Raw genomic sequence first — 27,960 nt, 5'->3', positions numbered from 1 at the left:
GTGATGGTAACTATAGCAGCAGGTAAACACCCAGGTACATAGACCAAGATAAAGGCATTACCTGTGCTGCACCTACACACTGTATTGGTAATGATCAGAAGCCATTAACTTAGCAGGTGAGTTTATCTTGTTAATACATCACCCTAGAGAATATATTTACGTCATCTATCACCTATAATTTATCACTAGCACCCATGTGTGTTACAATGCAATATGTACAGTATACATTGCAAAGTCCATATTTACTATACTTCATTCTTTACTGCAGTGTCTCCCAACCTTATTATTGTATATATAGAACATATTTACCAGGTGCCTCTGATGCATTCCTGTTTACCTGAAATACTTCCAAACGTTGGCACATTTATTGCCAATACCTTCTTATGGGGTATACCAATCCTAAACATATTAAATAAAACAATGGGAAGAGCATCCATAACGAATCGACCTTTTATTGATTGCTATTAATAACGTGAATTATGATTTATTATGATGATTTTTATTTGAGAATTGTAAATGAGCTTTTATGCAGCTTATTAGTGCCAACTGCAGTATGTTTAATATAAGAATTATTTTTGCTTGAATTTTTTTTTTACTTTATTCAACATCCGCTCTTTAACCTACCATTGACACCTTTATAACACACACCATTCATGAGGAATTGCGCAGTATAAATGACTTTATATTTACAATGAAGTTAATCATATTAAAGCATATCTAAACCAATTACAAATCCTAATGCCCTGTACACAGGGTCGGACATTCCGACGACAAAATCCGTCAGATTTTTTCCAACGGATTTTGGCCCAAACTTGCACAGTTGCACAAAGTTGTCATAAAATCCGATCATTCAGAATGAGGTGACGTAGAAGATGTACGAAATGAGGCCAGTAGCCAATAGCTTTCGTAATTTATTCTGAGCATGCATGGCACTTTGTCTGTCGGAATTGTCTTGCACACGATCGGAATTTAAATGATCATATTTTGTTGTCGGAAAATTTTAGATCCAACTCTCAAACTTTGTGTGTCGGATTAGATGTTGTGGCTGCAGTCATTTCCTGTTTTAAGTTTTTTTTTCATTTTTTTATTTATATTTATCTATTGATCCAGACAGTAACACTCATCCTGTCTTAGGGTGACTACACGCACTCCTCCTGTGCATCAATGGAGAACCAACATAGCCACCCATGGACAGCAGCATGGCCAACCTATGGTTAGGGTAGGGTTAGATGGGCTAGTACAGCGATGACGAACCTTGGCACCCCAGATGTTATGGAACTACATTTCCCATGATGCTCATGCACTCTGCAGTGTAGTTGAGCATCATGGGAAATGTAGTTCCAAAACATCTGATGTGCCAATGTTCGCCATCACTGGACTAGTAGATTACAGTCTAAGTGACCAAGCTTAATTTCAGTTTAAACTATTTAAAACGGAAGTAAACCCATCCATAAAACAGGTTCATTTCCTGCACGTGCCAGAAATGTAGCACTCCCATTGGTTGTGCTCTCAACCAAACTGTCAAATCATCCAATGGCTGGTTTCATAACTGATCACATGTGGAGCATCATGGCAGTTTTAGATTAAACAGAGGAAAAGATGGCCGCTTCCTTGGCTGAAAAAGAAAGGGGGGGTTACTTCCACTTTAAGCAGTTACAACAACATATGTTTTCCTTTTGGGATAAAGATCTTAACAATATGAATAAAAACGATACCCTTTTGCATTAAATGGTTTGTCTCCACACTCTAACTTCCACTTCTGGACAGCTTGGTCTGTTAAAGGGGAAATAAAGTCGAAAATGCTTATGTCCGGCACTGGTCCAATGCCTGTAAGGTCCCTCACAAGCACCGTCATCTACTTCCTGGATTCCTCCTGGGGCTGGTCTTCAGCTGTCTTGATTAGCCAGCGCAGGATGATGTCACTCCTGCAGATGTATAGGAGTCATTCATCCCAGCACACTGGCATCATTCCAGAAGTGCAAAGTGAGCTGTGCATGTGCAGCTCAGTGTATATTCAGCAGGACTTCGCACACAGGCAGGTAAGTTCATTTTACTGCAGAAGAGACATTGCATGTTCCCTATTTTTTTTTTTTTTTTTTTTACTTTAGCTCTTCTTTAACCCCTTCCCGTCGCCGCTTTCAGGCCCTCTAGGTGGATCAAAATGCCAGGTGGTGGACATTCCGATCATGTGACTGCTGTGATTGGCAGTTACAGTTGTCACACGATCGGAAAGCGTGTGAATACAAGAATGCATTGGGAGCTTTCTAGTACCCACTCATTACTGTGCAGGGAGAGTGCTCCCAGCACAGTAAATTGTTACCTGAGGCCGCATGCATGCCGCCGCTTGATGTCAAAGCCCACTCGCCGCATACATGCGCCAGATCGGCGGGAAGTGGTTAAAAGATGCTGATAAATAACAGTCTTACTGGCTGGATTAACAGGTAATAAAATTATGATATGGGAGGGGGGAGGGACTCAAAATACTATTGACAGACTGCATCACAAATTACATTTTTTATTCTGCTCATACTCCCACAAAATATATATTATGATGTAAATATATGCTTATACCAGAGGAAAGTCCTTATATATGCCATTCAGGTGAAGTCACACTGTACACATTATACTGTATGAAAATATGACTGTTGCAGCAAAGGCTCTATAGGATATATGGATATATGACTATACTACAGTAAAGGTCTATCAAAAATATTAAATATTAAATGCACTGATTCTTTAAAAATCCTCAAAGCGTCACAAAAGCTTAATTTTTTTAAATTTAACAAACATGTCATACTTACCTGCTCTGTGCAATGGTTTTGCACAGAGCATCCCCAAACTTCTTCTTCTGGGGTCCTCCGCTGGTGCTCTAGACTGCTCCTCTTAGGAAGCCTTCCATGGGGGCACCCGTGCATGCACGCTCCCGAGCTGCTTTGCCTGCGTCTATTGACAGTGAGCAGGCGTCTCGGCCCCGCTTGCTCCGCACAGCATTTGATTAACAGCAATGGGAGCCAATGGCTCCTGCTGATATCCATCTGCCCAGGGTGGAGGGAGACAGTAGCGAGAGCTGCTCCTCTTGTGCACAATGATTGATCGGGTTCAGGTAGAAAAAATGGAGGGGGGGGGGTTGGGGGAGTTATGCAGCACAGAAGGTTTTTTCACCTTAATGCATAGAAAGGATGCATTAAAGGATAAGTAAACATTTGGGAACATGTTACACACTCTACTCGATTTTAGGGTGGAACATGTAACATGTTCCCAGTGGTGCAGCCGCCGCCTGCTGCCCCCCCCCCCCCCTTCCTGTGGAAGCACTTCCCGCCCAGCCTATAGCAAAATGACAGCTGAGAAGTGGTTCAGTTATGCTGACTGGGTGTGACATGACATCCAGCAAGATAAGCCATGATCGCGCGCCCACGGGGGTGCACAGCACAACGATCAGTGGTGTGGTATGTCAGCCTGATACATCGCATCTCCAATCGTGGTATAGAGCCTCTGATGGAGGCTCTTTACCACGTGATCAGCTGGAACCAATCACAGCTAATCACAGTGTGAACCAGGAAATGCCGGTAATTGGCTTTCCTTGGTTCGCGCTGACAGGGAGAGCAGATCGGAGGTTCTCCTGTCGGGGGGGTAAACAGTGATAATCAGCATATTGATTATCAGTGCAACCCCCATCAGAGGTGCCCACCACAATGCCAATCAGTGTCCACCAGCTGCCAGTCAGTGCCCATCAAAGTGTCAATCAGTGCCCTTTAAAGTGCCCATCAGTAATGCCTGTCAGTGCCCTTGACAGATGCTCCACAGTAATGCCTGTCAGTACCTCCTCTTCAGTGCTGCCTAATAGTGCCATCTATTAGTGCCCATCAGTGCCGCCTGTCAGTGCCACCTATCAGTGCATCGATCAGTGGTGTGGTGTGTCAGCCTGATACACCACATCTCTAATCGTGGTAAAGACCCTCTGATGGATGCTCTTTAACACGTGGTCCACTGGAACCAATCACAACTAATCACAGTGAACCAGGAAGTGCCGGTAATCGGCTTGACAGGGAGAGCCGATCGGTGGCTCTCCTGTCGGGGGGGGGGGGGGGAGGAACAGTTATAATCAGCACATTGATTATCAGTGCAGCCCTCATCAGAGGTGCCCACCACAATGCCAATCAGTGCCCACCAGCTGCCAGTTAGTGCTCACCCAAATCGCCAATCAGTGCCCATCAAAGTGTCAATCAGTGCTCTTTAAAGTGCCCATCAGTAATGCCTGTCAGTGCCCTTCCCTGTGCTGCCTAATAGTGCCATATATAAGTGCCCATCAGTGCCACCTATCAGTGCTGCCTATCAGCGGCCATCAGTGCAGACCATCAGTCCTGCCTATCAGTGCCCATCAGTGCGGTCTAACAGTGTGCATCAGTGCTGCATATCAGTGTAGCCTATCAGTGCTGCCCCATCAGTGCCCGTCAGTAAAGGAGAAAAAAATTTATACCAGAAATACCACGTATTTTTTTCCAAACATTTTGGTCTTTTTTAGTTTGTTTAGCAGGTGATCAAATACCACCAAAAGAAAGCTCTATTTGTGGGAAGAAAATGATAAAAATGTAGTTTGGTTACAGTGTAACCGCGCAATTGTCATTCAAAGTGTGACTGTGCTGAAAGCTGAAAATTGTCCTGAGCAGGAAGGGGGGAAAGTGCCCAGTATTGAAGTGGTTAAGGTGAAAAACCTTAAGGCTTTACAACCACTTTAAACAAATCATTTATTAGTGGTGCACAAAAAGGAATGTTTCATTGTTTTGTATCAGTCAGAATTCCTAACATGATTGTATCTATTTCGCTTTAGAATGAAGAACTCACGCTTGCCAACTATTGTGGAAACATTAAACACTGAAGTGCAGAATGTAGATGATAAAGAAGACCAAAGATCTCATATTAACGATTTATGGTTCACTTGCTGTATATGCCAAGAACGCATCAATCCATGTAACGTTTTACGCCACAAACAACACCACAAAGCTTGTTCTTTACTGGGCTATAAAACAGGCGACAATCCATCAGTTCTTTCCAGCCTCATCGTTCAAAAAGAACAAAAAATATCTTGTATAAAAGCATCTTCTGAATACAAACGGAGAGAATGCCAGAAGATCAATCACTCTTATGAAATTTTAAAAGAAAAATTGCTTTTCTTAACACCAAATATTAATAAAATGAACACGCCTCCTGAAACCATTTATCAAGTTAATAATATGGATTTAAACAACGATATAGTAAGATCTATTGTCGTTTGCTCTGAGAGAAATGCATCTTGGCAAAGTGACATGGAAGACTCATTTGCCATTCTTAATAGCTATGGGCAAAGAAAAAATACCTGTTTTGTTGGCATTTTTGATGGCTATCATGGAAAATCATCAGCATGCGCTGCAGCAGCGGAGCTTCCTATTTTATTATTAGATCATATGTCATGGGTAGACACATCATATAAACTGACTGGGGAAGAAAAGGTCTTTGTTAGTTCTTTTGATACAGTCTTTAAGGAGGCCTACAAGGAAACAGAGGACAATTTTACAACACACAATAGAAGAGAAGTAAAGGATGGTAATATTGAAGGTATACATATAGCACATGCTAAAGCTTTCTGGCGCATGGATAGAATGTTGCAGTTAGGAAGAGGAGAGAATTCAAAGTCACGGTGGAGTGGGTGCGCTGCCGTGACCTGTCTACTGGATGGATTTACCAATGACAATACAGAAACCACGCCCACGCCCACAGAACACAAAAGAAAGCTTGGTGTGATTCATATAGCTAATGTTGGTAAGTATGACCTTTAATCAAAATTGAAGTCTGGCCATAATATGTTTTCTGTCTTGCATACAGTGAGGAAGATAAGCATTCTGTAAACTTTTCATTGCTGTTGGTGCTCCCATTATTGTCTCCTTGTTTCCTATGTGGAAGTCAAAAGAATCTATCCAATGGAAAATAGAAAATGATAAAAAAAAATTGTCAGAGAGGGTAAGACTTACAGTGGTTGAAACCCCCCCTCCAAAAAAACAAAAAAAAATGCTCCTGTCCCCTTAAGGCACAAGATTTAGAATAACAGTTTTACCATGCCAATTGTCCCTTTTTATGTTGTACAATATCTGGCTCATCCTGCCTGTTTCTGTATTCCCCTCTATAAACTGACCACGTTTATTATGGTTCCTGATCTCTGATAGCGTGGTCAGTTTATGTGCCTCTGTCATCCAGCTATCTCCGGAGCGTCTCTGCATCTCCCCCTCCCTCTCTCCCTGTCAGTTCCATAGTCTGTGTGAGAGCCGATAGACCCTCCCCACCCCTTCCCTTCTCTTCCCTCCTCTTCTCTTCCCTTCTCTTCCCTTCGCTTCTCTTCCCTTCCCTTCCCTTCCCTCTCCTCCTTTTCCCTCCTCTTCCCTTCCCTCCCCTCCCATCTTCTCTCCCTCTCCTGCCTGTGTAATTCTATTCCCTGTAGATGCTCCAGTGCTTGTAAAGTAAAAAAATATAATGCTAAATACCTTCTTTGCATAGCCCTGCTGAGCAGACAAGTGTCCTCCCTCTGCTAACTTGCATTCTTCAGAGGGGAATCTCAGCCCCTCCCCCTGTGCTCTTGGGAAGGAAAGCAGAGGGATGTCACATGACAGCACAGTAATGCTCTGCAAAGAAGATATTCAGCATTATAATTTTAGGAAAACACAAACACTGTACTGATCAGTGACCCAAAACAGAGAGAATAAAAGTAATTAATACAAGTGACTTTACAACCACTTTAAGCCCTGTACACACAATGAGAATATCGAATGGATGATCGTTAATTTTTTTTCTTGTTTTGTTTTTGCATGCTAGTCTTATATTGAAAACGAAGATGTTACTAAATTCAGAAAATTTTACAACAAAATATAATTTGGGAAGTGATGTAATGTTTTGTATTGTATTGTAATGTATTCTTTTGTTTCCAAGCTTGCGCGGTATGGTTTGCTAGGTTTTTTCGGACAAATACTGTACCGATTAACCGCTTCAGCCTCGGAAGATTTTACCCCCTTCCTGACCAGAGCACTTTTTGAGATTCGGCACTGCATCGCTGTAACTGACAATTGCGCGATCGCACGATGTTGCTCCCAAACAAAATTTACGTCCTTTTTTTCCCACAAATAGAGCTTTCTTTTGGTGGTATCTGATCACCCCTGCATTTTTTTTTTGCGCTATAAACAAAAAAAAGAGCGACAATTTAAAAAAAAAAAAAAAACACATTCTTTTTTACATTTTGCTATAATAAATATCCCCCCAAAATATATAAAAAAAATGTTTTTCCTCAGTTTAGGCCAATACATATTCTTCTATATATTTTTGGTAAAAAAAAACAAAACGCAATAAGTGTTTATTGATTGGTTTGCGCAAAAGTTATAGCGTTTACAAAATAGGGGATAGTTTTATGGCTTTTTTATTATTAATTTTTTTTAAACTAGTAATGGCGGCAATCAGCGATTTTTATCGTGACTGCGACATTATGGTGGACACATCAGACATTTTTGACACATTTTTGAGACCATTGTCATTTATACAGCAATCAGTGCTATTCAAATGCACTTATTCCTGTGTAAATGACACTGGCAGTAAAGGGGTTAACCACTAGGGCAGGCAGGCTAAGGGTTAAGTGTGCCCTGGGGAGTGTTTCTAACTGTGGGGGGTGTGGCTACATGTGACACGTCACTGATCTCTGCTCCCGATCACAGGGAGCAGAGATCAGTGACACTGTCACTAAGCAGAACATGGAGATGCTTGTTAACATTAGCATCTCCCCGTTCTTCCTCCCCGCGAGACAATCGCGGGTATCCCCACAGATATCGAGTCCGCGGGACCCACGACCCGACTCACGGAGGTCCCGGTCAGTGCACACGCGATGGCATGGCGGCAAATTTAAAGGGACGTACAGGTACGCCCATTTGCCCAGCCATGCCATTGTGCCGACGTACATCGGGAACCGGTTGAATGAAAATCGTTCGTTCTGGTATTGCACGAGAAAATTTCTTGTGTTTGTCCCTTCGGATAATTTTGCATGAACTGTGTCATGATCAGCTCTCGAAAGCTGTGTACTAACAATCAGATTATCGTATGATCGCTTCAAAAGCTGTGTTTTTTGTCTGCTTTTCTGATTGTGTGTGCTAGGCATTAGAGACTCTCCTGTGCTTTTATTGCCGAACAGGCAAAAGAAAAACACTAGAGGGTGCAAACTTGTACACAAACCTTTAGCATCACTCAAAAGTGAACAATTTATAGGTTAAAAATTGGCAAATTGTCTATGTAAACAAATGAAAGATACTGGATATCTAAAATCATAGGTATGGGGTAGACAAGGTTAAAATGATATCCTTCATTGAACACCTTCAACTGACAGCACATGAAACAAAAGCAGAGGGCGCAGATTCAAGCGTAGCATAAGAAACTCTTTATTCATATAAAAACAGCCAAGGGAAGCCAATTTGCAGTGGGACACAAGAGCATCTGAGCACGCTCAGAATGTTCAGATGACAGCTGGGTAATCCCAAGAGATATGTCACGGACAGGAGTAGTAAGTGGGCATGACAAGGGCAGTGGAAATGCGTATCAAAGCCAATAGCTTCTTTCTCAAACCTCAAATAAAGGTTTGAGAAAGTCGCAAGAACATTTTCGTTCTTGGGTTTAGATACACTTTAAAAAAAAAATAGGACGTGTGTGGGCAGGTCTTATCCTTAGCATGTCATAACTGAGTAGGCCTGAGCCAGCATGTTCTCTTCCAATAATATAATAGAAGCTTTCCTTATCCTGTTTTATGTAAGCTGTGCTGACAGACAGAATCATTTAGAAGGTGTGAGACCCAGGACTCCATATTAGCAGATTCCCACTGCAGGGAAGGAGCTAAAACTGTTAATTGGTTTTATTTATAGATTTTCACAGCTCCTTGTTTTAAAACAATGATGTGTTTTCAATCATAATGAAGTTCTTTAACCGTTTCCCTGCCAGAGCCATTTTCACATGTGATAAAATGCGCATTTTAGGCCTGAAGGTTAGGTAAACCACCAAACTTCAGACATTTTCTTGAAGCAGAGACCCTTAAGAATAAAAAGGTGGTAGTTGCAATTTTATGTCAGGAGATATTAGCGAAATGGTTTATTAACCCCTTCACACCGACCTAATGCAAATATGCGGCCTTTGGCTTGAAGGGGTTGTACCGGGGTGATGCATGCAGCTGCACGCATCACCCCGGTACAGTTTTGGCTTTCTTATGATGAAAATCGATGCGGCTAAGCAGCCGCTTGATCGTTATCACAAGCAGTTGGAGGCCTCCCGCTGCCTTTCGCAACTCGCCCAGGCTCTCTTAGGCTGGATTCACACCTATGCATTTTTAGTGCTTTTTGCATTTTTTAGATTTGCACTACAGAATGTGTTCCATAGGAAACCATGTTAAATGGACTGTATTGCAAATCTGCAAAATGCAAAAAGCACTAAAAATGCATAAGTGTGAATCCAGCCTTATAGACCCCAAATTCTTCATAAAGAGTACCTGTCACTGACTATTACTGTCACAAGGGATGTTTACATTCCTTGTGACAGCGATAATTCCCTGTACACACGGTCAGACTTTCCAACGGAATATGTGTGATCGTATCTTGTTGTTGGAAAATACGATCGTGTGTGGGCTCCATCTAACTTTCTCAGTCGGAATTACAGACACACAAAGTTTGAGAGCTGGATCTAAAACTTTCCGACAACAAAATCCGATCGTTTAAATTCCGATCGTGTGTAGACAATTCCAACGGACAAAGTGCCACGCATACTCAGAATAAAAATTACGAGACGAAAGCTATCGGCTACTGCCCTCTTTATAGTCCCATCGTACGTGTTCTACGTCACTGTGTTCTGAACGATCGGATTTTCCGACAACTTTGTGCGACCGTGTGTATGCAAGACAAGTTTGGGCCAAAATCCGTTGGAAAAAAATCAGACGGATTTTGTCTTCGTAATGTCCGACCGTGTGTACAGGGCATAAAAATGATCAAAAATGAAAAAAAATTAAAGGGACAGTGTAAAAAAAAAAAAAGAAGAAAAAAAAAAGAAAAAAATTAAAGTGCCCCATCCCTCTGTGCTCGTGCGCAGAAGCAAACGCATACACAAGTTGCACCCACAGATGTAAACAATGTTCAAACCACACATGAGGTATCGCCGTGATCGTTAGAGCAAGAGCAATAATTCTAGCACTAACTGATACTGTGATAGTTGTGCGCTGCCACTTAATGGTATGTGAATGCAAACCCAATGTATAATATTAAATAATAAATAATTGGCTTCTGCTATCACCTAAAAGTTTTCACAAAAACTGCAATAAGTATGATATATGAAGTGTGATAGCGCTGTTGAAAACTAAGTGATAAATACTGGAAATAATGTGATAAACAGTGTCAAGATGTTAATAAAGTGCTAATTGCATATAACCAAAGTCAAAAAAATATATAGCTGTGATGAAACAGAACACAATGAAAAATAAATGCACAAGAAAAATAATAAAATAGAGTCTTCTTATGAAAAAAAGTGCAATAAAAGCTTCACTGTGAAGAAACGTGCTTCATAAACCAAAGGACAATGTGCGATGAGTGCTCCACTCACCAGGTGCAATGGACGCTCGTCTCCTTTATAGACCCTTATAGGGTTAGACACGCTTATTGCTCAAAATGATTTGCATCAGTAGATGGCTCCACATTGATCTCCGATGGCTCTCATAAAGACCCTGCAGGGGTCAAACCCACTCTGCACTCTGTATACTCCATATTCTTAAAAAAAAAATGTGAAAAAAAAAGTGAAATTATTTTTTTTAAACTTACCAGAAACCCCTGTTGCTAGGCAGTCTTCCTAATCTGCCTCCTCCTACTCCACGGTGATCTTCAGTCTTCTCTCCTCCTCGCGTTGTCTTCTGGGTAATGGGGCGCGCTGTGTTCTGGGAACTGTGTGTTTCCCAACACAGCGTGTCCCATTCACAAAGTGCCGCGCGACTCGCGCATGCGCAGTAGGAAATGGGCAGTGAAGCCGCAAGGCTCCACTGCCTGTTTCCCTTAGTGAGGATGGTGGCGCCGGGACCCGAGAGCTGAGGGACGGGTCGGCCTCGGGCGGCCGACATCGCGGGCACCCTGGAAAGGTAAGTGTCCTTATTAAAAGTCAGCAGCTACTTTTTTTTTTAGCTGCTGACTTTAAAAAAAAAATTCCCGCTGGAACACCCCTTTAAGAACCCCTTCATGAAGTTCACCAGCAACTCCAAACCGATGTGAAAATATAAAGTGCTTCCATTAGTGCAGTACCAGGTGTTTAGTGGAATGAAACCTCATCTGGAGGGCAGATGAAGCCACAAGGATGGTGGCATAATGCGTAGAGGTAGAGCCTGGCAGTGATTTATGTGAGTCTTGTTGGAATTTTATATACTGTTTTTATACCATAATAAATGTGAGTGTAATTTATGAAGCTGGGAAAGTGAGGTTTAATTCCACTTAACACCGGTACTGCACTATTGGAAGCACTTTAAATTTTCATGTCGGTTTGGAGTTGCCAGTGAACTTTACGGATGTATTCTTGAAGGAGATGTATATGGAGTGCAGAGTGGGTTTGACCCCTGCAGGGTCTTTGTGAGAGCCATTGGAGATCAACGTGGAGCCATCGGCTGGCGTGAATCATTTTGAGCTATAAGCGTGTTCAAACCTATAGGGGTCTATAAAGGAGACAAGCGTTCATTGCACCTGGTGAGTGGAGCACTCATCACGGATTGTCTGGCTTATGAAGCACGTTTCTTCACAGTGAAGCTGTTATTGCACTTTTTTTCATAAGAAGACCCTATTTTATTATTTTTATTGTGCATTTATTTTTCATCGTGTTCTGTTTCATCACAACTATATTATTTTTGGACTTTGGTTATATGCAATTAGCACTCTATTAACATCTTGACACTGTTTATGAAATTGTTTCCATTATTTATCACTTAGTTTTCAGCAGCGCTATCACACTTTATATACAGTTGTGCTCATAAGTTTATATACCCTGGCAGAATTTATGATTTCTTGGCCATTTTTCAGAGAATATGAATGATAACACTAAAAGTTTTCTTTCACTCATGGTTAGTGTTTGGCTGAAGCCATTTATTATCAATCAACTGTTTTTACGCTTTTTAAATCATAATGACAACAGAAACTACCCAAATGACCCTGAGCAAAAGTTTACATACCCCAGTTCTTTTGACAATTCTTTTGCTTTCCCCATGACTCAGAATCCAAAAACATCAATGCAGCACTGGATGAAAGATGCAAGGGTCTGTCAGGAGTCCAGAAACTCATTGACCTTTTATACACACACACACTAATTACAAGCAAACAGATCACAGGTGAGGATGGTTACCTTTAATAGCCATTTAAACCCTTTTGTGTCAACTTGTGTGCATGTTGTCAGGCCAAAATCACCAGGGTATGTAAACTTTTTATCAGGGTCATTTGGGTAGTTTCTGTTGTGATTATGATTTAAAAAAAGTAAACACAGTTGATTGATAATAAATTGCTTCAGCCAAACACTAACCATGAGTGAAAGAAATGGTTTTGTGTTATCATTCACATTCTCTGAAAAATTCCCAAGAAATCATAAATTCTGCAAAAATTCTGCATCAATTCTGCCAGGTTATGTAAACTAATGAGCACAACTATATCAATTCTGGCACTAGACCTCCTCTGTAATGCCTTGAACACACGGTTGGACATTCCGACCACAACATTTTTTTGATGGATTTTGTCCAAATGCCTTGTACACACCGTCGGACAAAGTTGTCGGAAAATCCAATTGTTCAGAACGTGGTGACGTTCGTTGTGTAGGACGGGACTATGTAGAGGCTAGTAGCCAATAGCTTTGGTCTCGTAATTTGATCTAAGCATGCGTAGCACTTTGTCCTTTGGAATTCTCTACAAACGATCGGAAAAAATCCAAACAGATTTTTTTGACGGAAAATTTTAGATCCTGCTCTCAAATTTTTTCCATCAGAATTTGCGACGGAAAAAGTCTGATAGAGCCCACACACGATTGGATTTTCTGACAATATAATCCGATCAGACCTTTTCCGTCGGGATTTCTGACCGTGTGTACGGGGCATAACTCTAAACTGGTAACTGGTAAACTGCTAACTGTTCTTTTTTTTTTTAAAGCATCACCTATGGAGATTTTTAAGTTCCGTGTCCAATTTTAAAGCATTATGTTATCTATTTACTCTGCGCAACATCACATTTCACATTATACAAAAAAATTTGGGCTGACTTTTTTTTTTTTATCTTCATAAAAAAAAATGCATTTGAAAGACGACTGCGCAAATACAGTGTGACACAAAATATTGCATTGATCGCCATTTTATTCTCTAGGGTCTCTGCTAAATATAAAATATAATATAATGTTTGGGGGTTCTAAGTATTTTTTTTAGCAAAAAATACTGATTTTAACTTGTAAACAACGTGTCAAAAAAAGGCTTAGGCATGAAGGGGCTAAACTTATATTTTGAGTAAAGAGTAGATTAAAGGTCAATTAAGTCAAGAGAAACATAATATATTACCCGATTATCTGTTAAAATATACATACATACCAAAGATTTCAAGCCTTAAATTTGCATGCCCCAATGAAACAGTGTAATCCCAGCTCCTTACCTGTATAGACAGGGCCGTTTTTAAGGCAGGGCAAAAGGGGCAGCTGGGCCCTGTCATTGTTGTGGGGCCCAAAGCAGGTGCCTCATACTTGCCAACTGTCCTGGTTTAAATTCCCTTGTCCCTTGAGCTACTAATGCTGCCCAGCTCTGCCCTATTAGTACAGATGACTCACCTGCAGACCCTGTGTTTACATGTAAATAGCAGCGGCATTGATATGTAAATAGCACTGGCATTGATATGTAAATATTGGCAGTTGGCGGCATTGATATGTATATCATGCCCCCCTGAGGTTATATTCACAGTAATCTCTAGCAACCAATCAACAAGCAGAAATCATGTGCTGTAACCTCTAGTAACTAATCAGCAAGCCGTAATGTGTGCTGTAACCTCTTGCAACCAATCAGTGAGCGGTAATGATACACTGTAACCTCTGGAAACCAATCGCAATAGCTGCTGATCTGGTTCAGTAAACTGATATTGAGTCTAGCTGCTATTTATTGTATGTCTCAGAGCAGGTGGAGAGCAAAACTGCATGGGGGGGCCCCAAGAAAAGTTTTGCCCAGGGTCCAATCAATATTAAAGACAGCCCTGTAGAAGACACCTAGGAGCCAAAAGTCTTGCTGATTGATAGAAGATCAAATACTTATTCCACTCATTAAAATGCAAATCAATTTATATCTTTTTTAAAATGCGTTTTTCTGGATATTTTTGTGGTTGTTCTGTCTCTCGCTGTTACTTCGTGAAACCTACTAGTAAAATTATAGACTGATCATGTGTTTCTTTGTCAGTGGGCAAACATACAAAATCAGCAGGGGATCAAATAATTTTTACCTCGCTGTACTTTATTCCCTTTGATTTAACCACTTCAGGACCGCCGTATTGCCAATGTACGTCAACACAATGGCACAGGCAGGCACAATCACGTAGATGTACGTGCCTGCCTTCCAGCGGGTGGGGGGTCCGATCGGACCCCCTCCCGTTGGATACGACGGTCCGGTTCGCTCCAGGAGCGCTCCGTGATAAGGGGATGGCCGTTGGTTTTCGGCCACCCCCTCTGGATCGCTCCTGGCCAATGAGAAGCTTCCTCCCACTGTGTATTGTTTACACAGGAAGGAGGAAGTGATGTCATTCTCCTCGGGGCGGTCTTTTTGACCGGACTACGAGGAGAAGACTAATAGTAAGTGTGCACCAACACTACACTGACATGTAGGTACACACAGGCACACAAACCCCCCCGATCCCCCCCCCCGATCGCCCCCCGATCCCCCCCGCCCCCCCTCCCCCCCAGTCACAGTGTCACTGATTGCATTGATCATTTCTTTACTGATCAATGCATTCAGTGTCAGTTGTGACAGTAAAAACTGTCAGGACAGTTAGTGTTAGGTCCAGGGTAGCCCCCTATCACCCCCCAATAAAGATTTAACCCCCTGATTGCCCCTAGAGTTAACCCTTTCACCCCCTTTTGCCAGTGTCACTAAGCGATCATTTTTCTGATCGCTGCATGTGTCGCTAGGTAGCTAGTTATTTTTTTAGGTTCACCGCCAGGTTTTTATATCGCTAGGTACCCCGATATACTACCCAATAATGGTTTTAACCCCCTGATTGCCGCTAGTTAACCCTTTCACCCCCTTTTGCCAGTGTCACTAAGCGATCGTTTTTCTGATCGCTGCATTAGTGTCGCTACAGTCGCTAGGTAGCTAGTTATTTTTTTAGGTTCACCGCCAGGTTTTTATAGCGCTAGGTACCCCGATATACTACCCAATAATGGTTTTAACCCCCTGATTGCCGCTAGTTAACCCTTTCACCCCCTTTTGCCAGTGTCACTAAGCGATCATTTTTCTGATCGCTGCATCAGTGTCGCTAGTGTCGCTAGGTAGTTAGTTATTTTTTTAGGTTCACCGCCAGGTTTTTATATCGCTAGGTACCCCGATATACTACCCAATAATGGTTTTAACCCCCTGATTTCCGCTAGTTAACCCTTTCACCCCTTTTGCCAGTGTCACTAAGCGATCGTTTTTCTGATCGCTGCATTAGTGTCGCTACAGTCGCTAGGTAGCTAGTTATTTTTTTAGGTTCACCGCCAGGTTTTTATAGCGCTAGGTACCCCGATATACTACCCAATAATGGTTTTAACCCCCTGATTGCCGCTAGTTAACCCTTTCACCCCCTTTTGCCAGTGTCACTAAGCGATAATTTTTCTGATCGCTGCATCAGTGTCGCTAGTGTCGCTAGGTAGCTAGTTATTTTATTGGTTCACCGCCAGGTTTTTATAGCGCTAGGTACCCCGATATACTACCCAATAATGGTTTTAACCCCCTGATTGCTGCTAGTTAACCCTTTCACCCCCTTTCACCAGCGATCACAGTATAAGTGTCACTGGTGACGCTGGTTAGCCAGTTAGTTATTTAGGTTCCCCGTCAGGTTTTTATATAGCGCCAGGGACCCCCATATACTACCTAATAAAAATTTGAACCCCCTGATTGCCCCTAGTTAACCCTTTCACCACTGATCACCGTATAAGTGTTACGGGTGACTCTGGTTAGTTTGTTTTTTATAGCATCAGGGCACCCACCATTTATTACCCAATAAAGGTTTAACCCCCTGATCACCCGGCGGGTGATATCAATTAGGTTTTAGGGTCAGGGTCTGCGTCGCCCCAGGCAGCGCTAGGTTAGTGCCAGTACCGCTAACACCCACACGCAAAGCATACACCTCCCGTAGTGCTATAGAATCTGAACAGATCAATATCTGATCTGATCAGATCTATACTAGCGTCCCCAGCAGTTTAGGGTTCCAAAAAAACACATTGTTAGCGGGATCAGCCAAGATACCTGCTAGCACCTGCGTTTTGCCCCTCTGCCCAGCCCACCCAAGTGCAGTATCGATCGATCACTGTCACTTACAAAACACTAAACACATAACTGCAGCGATCGCAGAGTCAGGCCTGATCCCTGCCATCGCTAACAGGTTTTTTGGTAGCATTTTATATTTAAATCCGGAAGGCAGTGCTTGGTTTTCGGGGTCCCGTACGTGGCTAGGCTCCCAAAAAGTCCCCCACATGTGGTATCCCCGTACTCGGGAGAAGCAGCAGAATTTATTTTGGGGTGTAATTTGACTTCTGCCCATAGCATGTGTGAGCAATATATCATTTAGTGACAACTTTGTGCAAAAAAAAAAAAAGTTTGTAATATTCCCGCAACTTTTGGCAAAATATAAAATATTCCATGGACTCAACATGCCTCTCAGTAAATAGCTTGGGGTGTCTACTTTCCAAAATGGGGTCATTTGGGGGGGTTTTGTGCTATTTTGGCATTTTATGGCCTTCGAAACTGTGATAGGTAGTGAGGAGTTAAATCAAAAATTTGCACCCTTAGAAATCCTGAAGGTGGTGATTGGTTTTCGGGGTGCCGTGCGCGACTAGACTCCCAAAAAGTCCCACACATGTGGTATCCCCGTACTCAGGAGAAGCAGCAGAATGTATTTTGGGGTGTCATTTCACATATGCCCATAGCATGTGTGAGCAATATATCATTTAGTGACAACTTTGTGCAAAAAAAAAAAAGTTTGTAATATTCCCGCAACTTGTGGCAAAATATAAAATATTCCATGGACTCAACATGCCTCTCAGTAAATAGCTTGGGGTGTCTACTTTCCAAAATGGGGTCATTTTGGGGGGTTTTGTGCTATTTTGGCATTTTATGGCCTTCGAAACTGTGATAGGTAGTGAGGAGTTAAATCAAAAATTTGCACCCTTAGAAATCCTGAAGGTGGTGATTGGTTTTCGGGGTGCCGTGCACGACTAGACTCCCAAAAAGTCCCACACATGTGGTATCCCCATACTCTGGAGAAGTAGCGGAATATATTTTGGGGTGCAATTCCACATATAACCATGGCATGTGTGAGCAATATATCATTTAGTGACAACTTTTTTTTTTTTTTTTTTGTCATTATTCAATCCCTTAGGACAAAAAAAATAAATATTCAATGGGCTCAACATACCCATCAGCAATTTCCTTGGGGTGTCTACTTTCCAAAATGGGGTCATTTGGGGGGGATTTTTACTGTCCTGCCATTTTAGCACCTCAAGAAATGAGATCGGCAGTCATAAATTAAAAGCTGTGTACAGTGGTGTGAAAAAGTGTTTGCCCCCTTCCTCATTTCCTGTCCCTTTGCATGTTTGTCACACTTAAGTGTTTCGGAACATCAAACCAATTTAAACAATAGTCAAGGACAACACAAGTAAACACAAAATGCAATTTGTAAATAAAGGTGTTTATTATTAAAGGTAAAAAAAAATCCAAACCATCATGGCCCTGTGTGAAAAAGTGATTGCCCCCTAAACCTAATAACTGGTTGGGCCACCCTTAGCAGCAACAACTGCAACCAAGCGTTTGCGATAACGTGCATTGAGGCTTTTACAGCGTCCTGGAGGAATTTTGGCCCACTCATCTTTGCAGAATTGTCCTAATTCAGTTACATTAGAGGGTTTTCGAGCATGAACGGCCTTTTTAAGATCATACCACAACATCTCAATAGGATTCAGGTCAGGACTTTGGCTAGGCCACTCCAAAGTCTTCATTTTGTTTTTCTTCAGCCATTCGGTGGTGGACTTGCTGGTGTGTTTAGGATCATTGTCCTGCTGCAGAACCCAAGTTCGTTTCAGCTTGAGTACACGAACAGATGGTCGGACATTCTCCTTCAGGATCTCTTGGTAGACAGCAGAATTCATAGTTCCTTTTATCACGGCAAGTCTTCCAGGTCCTGAAGCAGCAAAACAGCCCCAGACCATCACACTACCACCACCATATTTTACTGTTGGTATAATGTTCTTTTTATGAAATGCAGTGTTCCTTCTACGCCAGATATACTTGGACACACACCTTCCAAAGAGTTCCACTTTTGTCTCATCGGTCCACAGAATGTTGTCCCAAAAGTCTTGGGGATCATCAAGATGTGTTGTGGAGAAATTGAGACGAGCTTTGATGTTCTTTTTGCTCAGCAGTGGTTTTCTCCTTGGAACTCTGCCATGCAGGCCATTTTTGCCCAGTCTTTTCCTGATGGTGGAGGCATGAACGCTGACCTTAACTGAGGCAAGTGAGGCCTGCAGTTCCTTGGACGTTGTTGTGGGGTCTTTTGTGACCTCTTGGATGAGTCGTCGCTGCGCTCTTGGGGTAATTTTGGGCGGCCGGCCACTCCTGGGAAGGTTCACCACTGTTCCATGTCTTCGCCATTTGTGGATAATGGCTCTCACTGTGGTTCGCTGGATTCCCAAAGCTTTGGAAATGGCTTTATAACCCTTTCCAGACTGATAGATCTCAATTACTTTCTTTCTCAATTGTTCCTGAATTTCTTTGGGTCTCGGCATGATGTGTAGCTTTTAAGGATCTTCTGGTGGACCTTACTGTGTCAAGCAGCTCCTATTTAAGTGATGCCTTGATTGTGAACAGGTGTGGCAATAATCAGGCCTGGGTGTGGCTAGAGAAATTGAACTCAGGTGTGGACAACCACAGTTAAAGTATGTTTTAACAAGGGGGGCAATCACTTTTTCACACAGGCCCATGATGGTTTGGATTTTTTTTCACCTTTAATAAGAAACACCTTCATTTACAAATTGCATTTTGTGTTTACATGTGTTGTCCTTGACTATTGTTTAAATTGGTTTGATGTTCCGAAACACTTAAGTGTGACAAACATGCAAAGGAACAGGAAATGAGGAAGGGGGCAAACACTTTTTCACACCACTGTAAATTCCAGAAAATGTACTCTAGTTTGTAGACGCTATAACTTTTGCGCAAACCAAAAAATATACGCTTATTGACATTTTTTTTACTAAAGCCATGTGGCTGAATAAATTTTGCCCTCAATGTATGACTAAAATTTAGTTTATTCGATTTTTCTTATAACAAAAAGAAGAAAATATCTTTTTTTTTCAAAATTTTCGCTCTTTTTCCATTTATATCGCAAAAAAAAAAAATCGCAGAGGCAATCAAATACCATCAAAAGAAAGCTCTATTTTTGGGAAGAAAAGGACGCAAATTTCGTTTGGGTGCAATATTGCATGACCGCGCAATTACCAGTTAAAGCAGCGCAGTGCGAAATTGCAAAAAGACCTCTGGTCCTTAAGGTGTTTATTGGTCCGGAGCTGAAGTGGTTAAGGAAAGTCTCAAACTGTTTTGAAAATAATTCTGGCAAATTGTCGGTAACGATTTCCCGTAGTAGTTCCCACCTTGAGAGCCATCACTCTAAGACAGTGGTGATAACTTTAGTGGTCGTGACTTGTGCTGTAGCCCCCCTAACTGTTTTGAATACAAATCTTAAGCTACCAAACTCCATTTTTGATGTTTTGGTGCTATTGTAATTTCTTCACATACAGAATATCCAATTGGCATGGGCCTTTTGGCAAATGTCTTACTGATGGGACAGCTGTTTTCCTTACCACGTAATAAGAGAGGGGTAGTGGGACATTAAATGAGGCACCCATATATAAATGTGCGCCTCCATCCCTATTCATCGAGACAAGGAGAGAGAAGATTGGGACTTTGAATGGGTCAGGTATCGTTACACTAAAAAATAGTAACATGTTTATTGATATGAACAGTATACACCAGGGGTCTCAAACTGGCGGCCCTCCAGCTGTTGCAAAACTACAAGTCCCATCATGCCTCTGCCTGTGGGAGTCATGCTTGTAACTGTCAACCTTGCAATGCCTCATGGGACATGGGAACTCATGGGGTAGTTTTGCAACAGCTGGAGGGTCACCAGTTTGAGACCCTTGGTATACACCATAACATAGTTACATGGACTGAATGTCAATCCACATGTTTATTTGAACAGTATACAATATAACATAATTTCATGGACTGGAATCCTAGCACATCATGTAAACAGATCGCATAGTGGAGTATAAATTGGTATAGATAATGTTAAAACCCGGGGGGGATTGAAACTTCATCCTATATAGCTTTATGCATTTCGTGGATATGGTCCACTCATCAGGAGCGGATGCTAAGCAGATCTGTAAAAAAAAAATAATAATAAAAGAAAAATAATAAAAGAAAAAAGAAAATAGAAGGAAAAAACGTTTTCCAACCAGTAATGACTCACATGAGAAAGCAGGTTCAACCTGTGCGGGGGCGGGTTCCAGGTTCTCCATCAGGCTTCGCCCAGTGACACATCATTTCCCAAATATTGGCTTTGGCACCATTTGGGTAATATCACCAGTATTCCCAACCCCTTTAACATTAGTTTTCATCCAGGGAATCTCACAGCCAACAGCTGAATGGGGCAGGAGACTTCCCAGCACAGACATGCCCCACTCTGAGTACTGCCAGTTTCCTCCTTTATGAACTGGTATTATTTAATAAACGAATGAATGAATGAATGAATGTAGTAGTAGTTAGAGCTACCTGAATTTGGGGCACCTGTTGGTAATATTACTGAAACTGGCACACATGCTTGCCTATTGGCGGTCTGTCCATTAGGGGCACACGGCGCCACCCCCCCTGTCCGTGCATGTGGCCCCCTGATCTACATGCAGTGCGGCGGACCGTGATTGCAGTGGGGTGGGGGTTAAGCATGTGATTAGAGCCAGAGGCTTTAATAAGCTTCAAAAAAGGTTTGGCCACCAGAAGGAGGAGGGAGGAGACGCTGGGGAACCAAGACAAGCCCATAACCCGGAGAGAAGCCACCGCTGCCACCCACCAATCGGAGCGCTGCCCACGAGATGGGGTAAGTGCGGGGCCGTGACTCATTGACTGACCTGACCGATGGGGGGTGTCACCCGTGACCTCCGTGATCTGGCCAGCCAACGGGGAGGGGGGCTTCTGTGCTGTCCGTGACCCTACCGGGGGGTGGTGGTGGCGGGTGGATTGTTTGCCGCCCCCCCAACCAGCCATTACAGTTGGGTACATGTATTTCTAAAGGAAACTACTGCCAGAAAAATGTTTTTAATGCTTTAAAGAATTCCCTTCAATCTGTTTTAGGAAAGCTGTGCTGTTCCTTGCACTGGTTTAGTGGAGTTATTTTTTTGTTTCTTTTAGCCCATCTCACCATAGATTGTCTGTTTTTTTTTTATACCATGTTCGACTGAAATTTGGCACATTTATAATATTTGTAGGATTAATACAGCAGCAAAGGGCTCATTTACAATTTCTTCGGCTTCAGCACACATTAAAGCGCCTACCTCTTCAACATGCTTTTATGATGTGTTTTTGATGCTTTGGTGGTGCTTCATTGCAGCTTCGGTGGTGCTTCAGTGAAGCTTCGATGATGCTCTTTTGAAGCTTTGTCGAAGCTTGGCAGATGCCCTGTGTGTGTTTGGATATCTCATACCTGCAATTTCTCCAAAACAAAGGGACGATAAAGCTGAATTAAAGCCTCTCAAAAGCTGAAGGTGCCTCAAGTGATCTTTGCCTAAGATTTCTTCGGAGGCTTTGAAGATGCTTTGAAGCACCACTAAGGGCTTATTTACTTGCTTCAGCTTCAACACACATTAACGGCTAGTTTACAATTGCTTCAAAACAAGGCTTCGGACAGGCTTTGTTAAAGCTCTCTGAGTGCTAGTCAAAGCCCCTATCATTAAATAAAATGGTTAGTTTACAGTCTTGTTTACACCTGCTTTTGCTTTGCTTTGGCTTCCCTTCAAAAATTATACCACATGTAGCTTCAGTGGTGCTTCAAAGCATCTTCAAAGCCTCCATTGAAGTCTATGGCAAAGCTCACTTGAAGCCCCACTGAAGCCTCATCAAAGCCCTACGAAGCTTCACCGAAGCCCCATCAAAGCTCCACCAAAGCCTCATTGAAGCCTCATAGAAGCACCAAGCAAAAGCAAGGCGTAAACAGGACTGTAAGCTAACCATTTTATTTAGTGACAGGAGCTTTGACTGGCGTTCAGAGAGCTTTACCATAGCGTGTCTGAAGCCATGTTTTGAAGCAAGTGTAAAGTAGCCCTGAACTGACGTGGGGTATTATTTTTTAAGCAAAGCCGAAGCAAAGCAAGAGCAAGGTATAAACAGGACTGTAAGCTAACCATTTTAATTAGTGACAGGAGCTTTGACTGCCATTCATAGAGCTTTAACAAAGCCTGTCTGAAGCCTTGTTTTGAAGCCAGTGTAAACTAGCCCTAACTGTGATGTACATAATTACTTGCAACACAAACTTCTTTTTTTGTATAAATTTGGGGGCATTGTATGTAGTTTTTTTTTTTTTTAAATGCCCCTTTTGTTCCTAGCTTTATAAGCTTAGTTTAACATTATTTTTAGCTTACATTTGTATTAGGCCCCTTTCACACTCGGGCGGATTTCAGGCGCTACAGCGCTAAAAATAACGCCTGAAAAAAACGCCCCCTTTCACTCCAGTGTGAAAGCCGGAGGGCTTTCACACTGGATCGGTGCGCTAGCAGGACGGTGAAAAAAGTCCCGCTAGCCGCATCTTTGGAGCGGTGAAGGAGCAATGGCGCTTTGCAGGTGGTTTTAACCCTTTTTCTGCTGCTAGCGGGGGTTAAAACCGCCCGCTAGCGGCCAGATACCGCCCCTAAAACGACAGTAAAGCGCTGCTAAAAATAGCGGTGCTTTACCGCCGATGCCCGCACCGCCCCCAGTGTGAAAGGGGCCTTATCGTTTGCAAGTTTTGCAGCAGCATGTTCCATTTTTTTTTACAGTTAGCTTTAGGTTGTTGCTGTATACAGACCTTGGAAATGGTCTGCAATTTTTTTTTCAAATGACCAGTGATGCATCTGTAAATCTGAATCAATTCCTTTTGGAGCTGTTTTTATAAAGAAATAAAAAGGCACACGTGCTGTATAGGAAGTGCAGTTCTGTATAAGTATATATTTTAGCCAAACAATAAGCATATATTTTTCCAAACCAGGGTATATATTTGCTAATGGAAGACTAGATCTAAATTAGGAACAGAGACATTTCCTGGTTTGCAGGTTAAAGGGTAGTGGATTAAAGACTAATGTATTAAGGAGAGCGCACAAATAATGTGCTGACACATATAAAAGATTATTCCATTAACTGGCAATTTTCACAGAGAAGAATTTTCTCAGATTTTCATTATGGCTCACTATCTCTTCTGAAGCTCGAGACAGTCCACATTCCATTCTCAGGAAATACTTTGATCTTGAACATTTATGATATGTGTAATGTGTGGAAAAAATAGGCACAGAAAATGTTCCTTTTATTCTAAACACTTCCCTTTTCTAAAACCAGGATGTGCTTGGTAATGTTCTCTGTAAATTGTATATATATTTTTTAAGGCGTAATTTCCATAGAAATGCAACTTAAAATATAGCCCAATTTCTCGTTCAAAAAGCAACTCTAGTCAAAAGATAAAAATATTTTAACCAGTTATGATAGACAGTGCCTACCTTTAAATTTTTTATTTTTTTTGCCCAGCCAGTGTTTTTTTGCCTTGTGTGTCCAATGTATATGGCTTGCTCACATTAGAGCCCTCTATGCATCAGAATTTCTTATACAAGAGAGACCTCCATTCCCATCAGAGTGCCCCCCACACATCAGCATCTCCTATATAACACAGTCCACTATACAACAGGGACCCACATTCACATCAGCGTGCCCCCTATACATCAGTGTCTCCCATACAACAGAGTTCCTTGTTCCCATTAGAGTTCCCTATACAACAAAGTCCTCTATACAACAGAATCCACAGTTCACATAAGAGTCCCCTACAAATCAGAGACTCCTGTTCACATCGGACCCCTTATTCATTAGATTACTTAGGGTTTTCTGTGGAACCGCGGGTGCTGTTGCTACTCTTCCCCAAGATACCATGATAAGGATTGAGAAGGGACCTCTGTGGCAGCCTAGAAGTTCATCTTCTTCATATTGGGAACTAGGGTCCAATTCAGCTACATTAGTAAAAGATCTGCTTACCATTACTGAACTGTTCCAGGGCCCATTTTCTTTAAAAAAAAACAAACGAAAAAAAAACAAACACTTATCGTGCGTTAGAACCAGTTTGATTGACATAAAACAAAGCTTAATTAGGATCCTTGTTTTAGTATACTGAAATGTAGTTAGTTTTCCTTTTTATGGTGTTGCCTTGTTGTATAAGCACATAAGCAGAGATTGTTGAACGTTTACATTAACGAGACTATAAGGAGTACATTTATAGAAACGACTTAGGGAAATGGTTCATGTCAATGCTTGTCATATACGTTGTCTCTCCTATTATACAAATGTGATAATAAAGTGGAAAATTAGCCTACACGTGTCTCAGCTTAAAAGTGGCTGAAGGAACATGATGTTCTGAATTCTCATTTAATATGCACCAATTGATCTTTGTTATTAAGGGTTTTAGGTCAGCTGCCAAATAAAGTATTTCTTTTGGGATCACTGAACTGTTTGTTCAAAGATAGCTTGGCTCTTATGTTTGTTTCAGTAATGCTTGGAAAGTGGCTGCTGAAAGAAGTCAAACAATTATCTCTGAAGGCTTTTCAGTAATCTTGCAACCATACCAAAAGACCCTTAGAATGTCTTGTTGAATATATTTCTCAGGAGGGTTGCTTCGCATTCAAACCACGGGCAGTCAACTGACATAGTCTGGACATGGAACTTTTTCAGGTAACACCAATAGGGATTTTGCCCAGGCATACTCATAACACACAATAGTAGTTCTTTGTGCCAGCTGACCTTATACAATCATTAAAATCCTACAGCAAGGAGTCACATTGAGAAAAGGAAGTATGGGATGGTATACTCAACCTGTTGGTCCATCAACCCTTAATGGAGTCACCAGATAAAACACGATTTGACAGGTGGACATTTATGCTGTCTCTCGATATTTGTGCTGGATAATGTGTTATACAAACAAAACAAAACCACACACTTAGAGTCCATTCACACAGGGGCAACACGACTTCCAGTGAGACTTTGGGAGGCAACTTGGACACGACTTGGGTATGAATCACAGCACGACTTGAGGCAACTTACAAGGCAACTTGAAGTTGCCTCCAGGACAGGGGACTTTGCCAGTGGCCAATCACATAATAATCAGCTCTGTGGGAGGGAGGGGTTTGCCTAGAAAACTATTTTTACTTCCTGGAAAGTTGCTTCAGTTAAGACAGGGGATCAGACTTGGAGGCAACATCCATTGAAATCAATGGGTACAAGTTGCCTAGAAGTCGGATTGAAGTAGTACAGGAACCTTTTCTGAAGTCGGAGCAACTTCAGTAGTGTACATTAAGACAGCTCCATTCACTTACATTGATTTTATTATGTTGCTCGACTTGAGGCAACTTGGGACGACTTCAAGTCGGATCCAAAGTTGCCCCTGTGTGAATGGACTCTTACCAACTATCCTTCAAAAAAAAAAAAAGAAGACACTTTCTAATTTACTTTAAAAACAGGAGTTTTCGTTGCAACCTAGGCCTCCTTCATATTAACCCTTCCTTTATCACAAACCCTCACACTAACCTTTCCTGTAAACCCACCCCTCTCTCCTGTATGTTTAACTTCTTTATGCATCGTTTGTGGCACTTTTTTCCTGCATTTTCTTTGCCAAGAAGACAAGTCAAGCCCTCCCTGCACTAAATGATACCAGTGTGGGATCTACTGTTTCTTTTTGTGTGTTTAATAGGATACTGAGACAGCCTATTAGGGAAATCGAATACAGTTATTACCAAGAAGAGGATTAATACTAAACTAGTATTAAACCTAGGGGAAATTTGGTGTTTTGTGCTATTGCTCACCATAAACAAGTCCCCCATCTTCAACTAAGAGGATGTTTATGTTGAGGATGGGTTAGTAGTTTGAGACGGGTTAGTCATCAAATATGTTTTTTTCACAGAACTGCCTACGGAGACCATGAACAGGTTCTAAATAGCAAAAACATACAAGTTTTAAAACAGCTTGTTGTGACTTCCTACAATGTTTCCTCCCAGTGTGTTAATCAATTACAATATGGGAAATGGAACACGAAAAAATACCAGAATCCTACATGCCAGTTACTTTTCATTCTGTAGCTGGAAGTCACCTGGAAAGGTTCTCAAATAAAGAGGATATCTGATGGGGGCTATGCAGATAAAAGGCCCTTTGGATTTTTTTTTCTAACCCTTTTAAAAGAAATAAAAATGGTGAAATAAGGGGTAAGTATCTTTTACCAGGAGTAGCAACGTATCTGCTTCCAACTTTAGAATAGAGCTAGTGTTTTGGGAGCAGGGTATCCTTGATGTGATCGCCTTGCTAAAATTTTGTGACCAGGATCACAGGCGTTAATCAGGTGAACCATTGGTGCAACATACTTTTCATTACCTACTCACCTCTCACAAAGTTCTTATGTATTTCTAATGTATGAGAAATGTGATAAAAGCGTATAGATGTGAACAGGTCTTTTGGACTCTTTGACTTAAATTAAATATTTTTAGTAATATAAAATTGTGTGGAAACACTGGTTGTTTTGTTAATACTATAATCAAATTTTACAGGAAACCTTAAGGCAGTTTTATGTAGAAATGGAAAAAGTTACTGCCTTACGAGAGATCATAGCACTGGCAATCCTCTAGAAATGCAACGAGTTCTGGAACGTGGTGGCTCTGTCAGTGCCAATGAAGACTGTGGTTTAATCGAAGGATGCAGCAGAATTACCAGAGGACTTGGTTTCCATGGTGATCCTAAACTTAAGGCTTCAGTCATCCCCACACCTCATACGATTTCCATTCCAGTATATGGCACATGCCAGTTTCTAATTCTTGCATCAAGTGGCTTGTGGGAGGTCTTTAGTGATTGTGAAGTTGTCACAATGGTACAGGACCTACTAGCAGCATTTTCAGGATGCACACCTAGTGCCAGATCAAAAGATGTCATCAGTGAACACAACCTTCAAGAACATAACATGCAGGAAAACCACAATAATGTAAAGGAATCTGAATATTTTGCAGATATTGATGGGGATGATGATAAAACGTCAGAAATGTTGAACAGCATTACCGATTGCGAAACAAGAACAGACATGTCTAGCAATTCTAATATACACTACACAGATGAAAAACATGGTGAGGCCACAGCTTATGTTTGCCAGCAGATAATAAAGGCTGCTATATATGCAGGATCTCAGCAAAATATTACAATATGTCTCATACTCCTACCTGGATGGGATAAAGCTAAATTTTCTGATTCCTGAATCAATGTTATTAAAGCTTTAGTTTAATCTGCTTATAATTTGTCTTCCATTATTTCCCCTTAAAGTGGTAGTAAACGATCCTACAGTATATACCCAGTGAAGTGACTGGCCTCGGGTCATACATAGAGATGAA

The 27,960-nt window shown here is 41.7% G+C and overlaps 1 protein-coding gene across 1 annotated transcript; it reads left to right on the top strand.

Annotated features, from left to right (window-relative positions):
* Nucleotides 1-37: 37 nt before the first annotated feature.
* Nucleotides 38-27,865, top strand: PP2D1 (protein phosphatase 2C like domain containing 1). Its single transcript, XM_077491405.1, has 3 exons — nucleotides 38-116; nucleotides 4,829-5,796; nucleotides 27,133-27,865. The coding sequence occupies exons 2-3, from the start codon at nucleotides 4,830-4,832 to the stop codon at nucleotides 27,825-27,827; spliced, it is 1,662 nt and encodes a 553-aa protein (XP_077347531.1). The 5' UTR covers nucleotides 38-116; nucleotide 4,829; the 3' UTR covers nucleotides 27,828-27,865.
* Nucleotides 27,866-27,960: the final 95 nt, after the last annotated feature.

This window comes from Lithobates pipiens, unplaced genomic scaffold (assembly GCF_037356315.1).
Source record: "Lithobates pipiens isolate NorthernLeopardFrog02 unplaced genomic scaffold, aLitPip1_a1.2 Scaffold_19, whole genome shotgun sequence".
NCBI classification, from domain to species: domain Eukaryota; kingdom Metazoa; phylum Chordata; class Amphibia; order Anura; family Ranidae; genus Lithobates; species Lithobates pipiens.
Note: the sequence above shows the minus strand (reverse complement) of the source record. Positions and strands in the feature narration are given on the sequence as shown.

Coding starts and splice junctions, on each gene's coding strand:
- PP2D1 (XM_077491405.1), top strand. CDS start 4,830: ATGAAGAACTCACGCTTGCCAACTATTGTGGAAACATTAAACACTGAA. Junction 5,797..27,132: donor GATTCATATAGCTAATGTTG/GTAAGTATGACC, acceptor CAAATTTTACAG/GAAACCTTAAGGCAGTTTTA.